Source organism: Lynx canadensis, chromosome D3, assembly GCF_007474595.2.
Source record: "Lynx canadensis isolate LIC74 chromosome D3, mLynCan4.pri.v2, whole genome shotgun sequence".
In the NCBI taxonomy this organism is placed as follows: Eukaryota; Metazoa; Chordata; class Mammalia; order Carnivora; family Felidae; genus Lynx; species Lynx canadensis.
Genome location: NC_044314.2, coordinates 71,538,521 through 71,544,520, shown reverse-complemented (window position 1 = coordinate 71,544,520; position 6,000 = coordinate 71,538,521). Strand labels below are relative to the sequence as shown.

Sequence of the window (6,000 nt, the reverse complement as noted above, 5' to 3'; positions counted from 1 at the left end):
GGGAGCCAACCGAGAAAGGCCCGGGGAGCTTTTTCAGGTAAGCTCTCTTGATTGACAGCCCGGGGGGGAGGGCTCCCAGTGACGGCTGCCCCGCCCCCTCACGTCGGGTCGGTTGGCGCCAGTCTAGGGCAGGTGGGCGGGCCCTGGGGTCCGCTGCGCCCATTGGGCGTGGGGGGAAGCTCCCGGGAGGGCCTAGGGCCCCGCCCCTGGCCTTGCGGCGGCCAATGGACGCGGCGCGTGGGCGGGGCGTCGGCGGCGTCGGCGGCGGCCCTGAGGCTGAGGCGGCTGAGGTGGCTGAGGTGGCCGCTGGGGCTGAGGCGGCGGGCGCGGCCAGGATGGCGAAGAGCCGCGGAGAGAACGGGCCGCGCGCGCCCGCGGCCGAAGGAAGTCTGTCCGGGACCCGGGAGAGCCTGGCCCCGGGCCCCGACGCCGCAGCCGCGGACGAGCTCAGCTCTCTCGGCTCCGACTCGGAGGCCAACGGCTTCGCCGAACGCCGCATCGACAAGTTCGGCTTCATCGTGGGCTCGCAAGGCGCGGAGGGCGCGTGAGTAGCGCCGGGGCTCGGGGCCGGGGGCCGGGGCCGGCGCGGGACCTTCGCGGGGGGCCTCGACGCTGACGGAGCTGCCCTCAGGACAGACCGACTAGCTCCCCTCCCAACCGGGGACAACTGACCCCTTCTCTCCCTGCCCCCCCCCCACTCCCCCAACCAGGGCCGACTGACCCGCCCCTGGTTCGCGAGCCTGCTTCCGACCTAAGGACAGACAACCCTCCACCCAGCCCCCGCCCTCCAGACACATTGACCCGCCCCCAAGAAGGGCCCACAGTGCCCTCCTCCCAACTGCTGGACAGAAAGACAGACACCTGGCCCAACCCCACTGCTGCCACCGCGGCCTTAGGCCTGATTGTGCCACCCCTGACAGGCTCACAGATGGCTGCCCCTCCCCCGACACATACCTTCTCTACCCCCATCCCCCAAGACCCACAGATGCCCTGTCTCCACCCTACTACCCCGCACCAGGGGGATACTTTAGGGAGAGGGACTTCAAAGGGACAGACTGCCCTGCCCTCATTCCACTCCAGGGCAGACTGACCCCTTACCTCAAGACACACAGGCTCCTGGGTGGACTGGACTGACATTGGTCATCTCCCTCCCAGACAGTCCCACCCTGAGGCAGATAGTCCCTTCCCTTCAGGGAAGGGTCAGAGAGTGCTCTCCCCGCCCTTCAGAGGCTGATTTCTCCTCACTGGCAACAGGTGGGCAGACACTCCCCCTTCTTGGTACCCACAGGGTGACAGTGCCTCACCTCCAGGACAGACTGTTGGCTGTCTTTGTGTATGCTGTGGAAACACACACCTCCTCCCAAACACAGACTCTTGAGGGGGCAGTCATGGAGACAGTAGGGTCCCTGCTGGTAGCACACTCTGATCCCCCACCCCCAGAGCCTCCAGGACCCAGCTGTCAGGCAGAGATATGCAAGGCAGTGAAGCAGCACCTTCCCTCCAAGCTGGGTAACTGGGCAGCCGCACTGCCCCACAGAACCCTCTGAGAAGGACAGACTCCAGACCCCACTCCCATTCCAGCTGTCCTGTCACATGAGACCAGTGTTCTGCACAGAATTGACAAGCCTTCCTCCTGGTGTGCCTCCCCTTCAACAGAGGGCCTCACACAATTACCTGTGGGGGCCCCACAAGACTCAGCCAAGATCCTACTCCACATGGTCCTTTCTCCCCTTCTCTGACCAGTTGTGACTGTCCAAGCCTCTTCCAGCCTCTCTTATGACTAATGAAAGTGACTTGACCATCTGTTAAGAACCCCACCCCATACAAGCAGCCCCATAAAGGTCACTTCCGGATTTCTCCCAGTTTCAAATTCACCAGGCCTCCTTCTCCTTTGGAGAAATATAGCCCCCTCCTCTAAGGAGAGCTCTCTCTTACCCACTGGACTGTGTCCTCCAGCCTCTCCCCACTTGCTCACAGCAGGCTAAACCTTGTCCAGTGCAGGACCCCAGAGATCACCCTTTATTCTGATGCTTCATCTTGCTATGATGCTTTGTCACAGCTCCCCAGGGATTAGCCTGTGAGAACCCAAAGGGGACCTGGAGTATATTTTTTGAATTGAGGGATCAATTTTTGAATCACTAGGGATCAGGGCCCTGAGAGGGATGGGATCTTGAGAAGTGGGAAAGGAGTTCCCAGTTGCATTTGTGGGTTCTTGGAAGGAGGACCTCAAATTTGCCTGTGAGTTCTAAGAGATAAGAATTCCTGCTACATTCTTACCAGACAGTTAACCAGATATCGGGGTACACAGCAGTGATATAGTGGGAAAAGACCAGACTTAGGAAAAAAATCACACTTGCTAGCTGTGTGACCTTGGGCAAGATCCTGAATCTCTGAGCCTGTTTGCTCACCATAAAGGGCAGCAGTCACATGTACTCCCAAGATTACTATGGGGATGAAATGAAATCAGGTATATGAAGGTGCCTAGCACTGTGCCTGACCCAAGTAGTGGCCCAGAATATGTTAGTTTCCTTTCTTTTCCTTCTAAGGGTCTGAGAACTGATGAGAAAAATGAGGGCGTACCTCTGGTATTTTTTAACAGAGAGACGCCCCAGTGGGAGCACCTCCCTTTGGCTGTATTCCCCCACCAGACAGCCAGACATCTGTCTTCCCCACACTCCAACCACAAACCCAGATTTTGCAGATGCCCTCTACCTCACTGGTGTTTATAGAACTGGGACTGAGATGGGGTCCCAGGCTCCTTTCTCTCTCCCTGCCTCACTTTTTTGACCCTCTTGGTCAACCTAAAATATCTGGTGTCTGAAAGTTTTGACTGTTCCCTGCTGAGTTTATAATGTGGTTCCAAGGAAGCCAAAAGTAAGTCCCTGCCCAAAGCCATAAGAGGGGAAGTTATGGAAAGTATCAGGGTGATTGCCCTAAAGCTAATCTCGTGGTTAAGGGCTAGGAGTCCATGTGTTATCCCAGAGAGTGAAACATTAGCACTGATGGCTGCAGTGGAGAGGGCAGGAACTCTGGCTCTAGATTAAAGGTCCATTTCAGCCACCCTGGACCAAAGGTTGTCTCAAGATGGTCAGTTTTGGCAGTTACCAGGGGCTTGGGGGCAGGGAAGAAAGCAGATCAGAGGCTACCCTGCTTAGGTGACTGTTAGGTGGTTGGCATGAGTAGATCATAAAATCATAGACTGTTGGAACTGGAAGGGATCTTAAGAGATTGACTGAGCTTAGCCCTTGCTTTTACAGATAAGGAAACCAAAGCCCAGAGAGGAGAATCACTTACTTAAGAACACACAGCATATTAGTTGGCAGAACCAGGACTTGAACCCAGGGTTTCTGACTCCTAGGTCAGGATAGTTTCCACTGCTTTCACCATCCATTAATACAGCCTGTGGTCCCAGCAGGAAACCAGGTGCCAGGTAGGTAGAACAGAAGGTTCTTAGCAGGAACCTGCCTGCCCTCACTTTCCCTGGCTTAGCTCAGTAGTGTAGGAGGCTAACAAGTCCTGCCCAGCAAGGGTAAGAGTGTGTTGTCATTACCAGTTCATAGACTATCAACTTTAGGGCTGGGGCCAGGCTTATTCACCTTTTTCTATTCAGGCCTGCAGAGAAGTAAATGCTCAACTAGTATTTACTTACTGAATGACATTAACTGGCAGACATTTCAAGTCAGAGAGCTGAAAGTGACCTTAGAGATGGCAATCATCATACAGATAGGTAAACTGAGATCTGAGAGAACTGATTAGCCTCACCTCTTCAGTCTGTTAAGATCAAAGCCAGAAATTGAACCCAGAACTCCTGATTCCCAGCCCTGAGCCTTTTCTACTTCTTCACCTCATCTGTCTTTTGAGCCTACTCTATGGGGCACCTTTGGTGAGCCTGTGATAGTCCTCGCCTGCATGTGAGCAGAAGCCAGTGAGGAAAGACCAGAAAGCAACCAAACCAGCAAAGAGCCCTGTGGGAGGCATGGACACAGACAGAGGAGCTGATAGCATTAGTTCTTTTGGCTTGGTTGGGAGTTGAGCTGGTTGTTGAAGCCCAGGAAGGACCAGAGGAGGAAAAAGAAGTGTCCTTAGAGGGGAGGGGTAGGAAGAGTGATGTTACCGTTCCTATCACCTTGGGGTAGGAAGAGCAGATCTATGCGGGGAAGTCCCTTCTGCAGCATAGGGGAGGGGGTCATGAAGGAAAAGAAGGATACCAGTTGGATACTAGGTCTCCTGGCCCAAGGGAGATGGCCTGAGAGAGATGGGTTTCCCAACCTCCCTCTACTTTTCCCATGTAATTGCCAGGACTGGCTTCCTTAGGCTGGAGCTTCCTACCCAGCTTCAGTCTGCTCAGTGCTGCAGGCCAGATGAGGTGAGGAGCTATGCTTTCTGGGATCCCGTGGGTGTTGGCTTCCTGCTAGGGGAGAGAGGGATCTGAGCTGGGTCCAGAGAGAAACATCTGGAACAGTAGTATTGTCTTCGGCTGATTCAGTTCTCCTGTCCCCTGGGGTTCTCCACTACTCCTAGCCAACTATGGCAGCCCTGTGGCTTTGGAAATCGTAGAACTGGCTTAATTGGCATCCCTATAGTTTGGTTTGTGCCAGTTTTTGTTGGGGTAGGGCCAGGGCCCTCCTGGCAGGCCAGAGCCTGTCTCCCTGCCTTCCCACCACCTTCTCCAGCTTGTAAGCTCAGAGCATCCTCTTTTCTTGAGCTATTATGGTTCCCAGGAGAGCATGGAACTGGCAATGGAGTGGTCCCTGGGTGGTCCATCTGGAAGGAGGCGGCTGTACATGTGGACTAGACCACAGGCCCTCCATTTTCTCTCCTCCTTCTCTTTCCAGCTTCAAAGGAAAATCCGGTTTGGTGGCCCTGTGGGTGTTCTAGGGCCTCAGACAAGACTTGACTTGGTGAAGGGGAAGGCCAGCGCACCAGCTGCTGCCCTGGGAAGGTGCCTGCATGTCCGCCTGCTAGGAAATCCTAAGCTGTGGGAAAGAGATAAAGCAGTGGGACCTGCTTGATGTTTTGTCCTCCTAGCATCTGGGTTTGAAACAGGACCTCCAGAGGACCAGTGAGGCCTGGCTCTGGTCCAGCCACCCAATCTGTTTACACTGAGGTGGGGGAAAGAAGATGCTCTGTGTTCCCTCTTCACACAAACTCTGGAGTCTGGCTGTCTGTGTGACTTTGGACATGTTGCTTCACTTTACTAAGTCTTAGTTTCTCACTGTGAAATGGTTGTGATAATACTGATTTTGCAGGATGTTGGTAAGGTTTAAATGAGCTGATGTTTGAAAAGAGCCTGGCACACAATACAGTAGGTGCTCAATGAATGTTCTTGCTCCTTTTATTAAATGTTTATTTATTTATTTTTAGTAATCTCTACACCTAACATGGGGCTTGAACTCATGACCCCGAGATCATGCTCTCGTGGTCATGCAAGAGAGTTGCATGCTCTTGTGACTGAACCAGCCAGGTGCCCCTGTTCTTGCTTCTTTTTAAGACTGGAGTGGCTAGTGGTCCTGTCTTTTCATTTTCTATTTGTATCTCTAGATATGATGATGAGTGTCAGTGAGGTCCATTCTCCTGCGGGGAGGAGTGAACTCTAACCAGTGGTGCACACTCACTTTCCCCGGAGAGAGATGGATATCTCCATTCTATAGATGAACACACCAAAGATCTGAGAAGAAAGTGCCCAAGGTTTGCCAGCTGGTAAATGGCAGAACTAGGACTAGAACCTGTTTCTCAATGCTAAATCCAGTGACTAAGCCTTGCTAATGTGGCAGCAGGCAGATGACAGGTGCTCACTAGTCCCAGAGGCCCCCACACCCAGAGCAGGAGTTAGCAGGAACTTGGCTACCTCTCCAACCTGGTGTGGAGGGCAGTGTGAGTCTCAGTACAGCTTAAGTCCATAGCCAGCCAAATCACAGAAAGACCCAGTGAGAAAGATCCTTGGGGAGGCCCTGAAAGCATGACCAGACTGGCCTGGTCTAGTCCTCCCATAGGCCAGAG

At 54.0% G+C, this 6,000-nt stretch overlaps 1 protein-coding gene across 1 annotated transcript in view; it reads left to right on the top strand.

Annotated features, from left to right (window-relative positions):
• Nucleotides 1-253: 253 nt before the first annotated feature.
• The window catches only part of TBC1D10A (TBC1 domain family member 10A), a 31,260-nt gene continuing 25,513 nt past the window's right edge, over nucleotides 254-6,000 (top strand). The window contains exon 1 of the mRNA XM_030336688.1: nucleotides 254-544. Coding sequence (XP_030192548.1) covers nucleotides 336-544 — 209 coding nt within the window. The 5' untranslated portion in view covers nucleotides 254-335. The remainder of the gene's footprint in view (nucleotides 545-6,000) is intronic.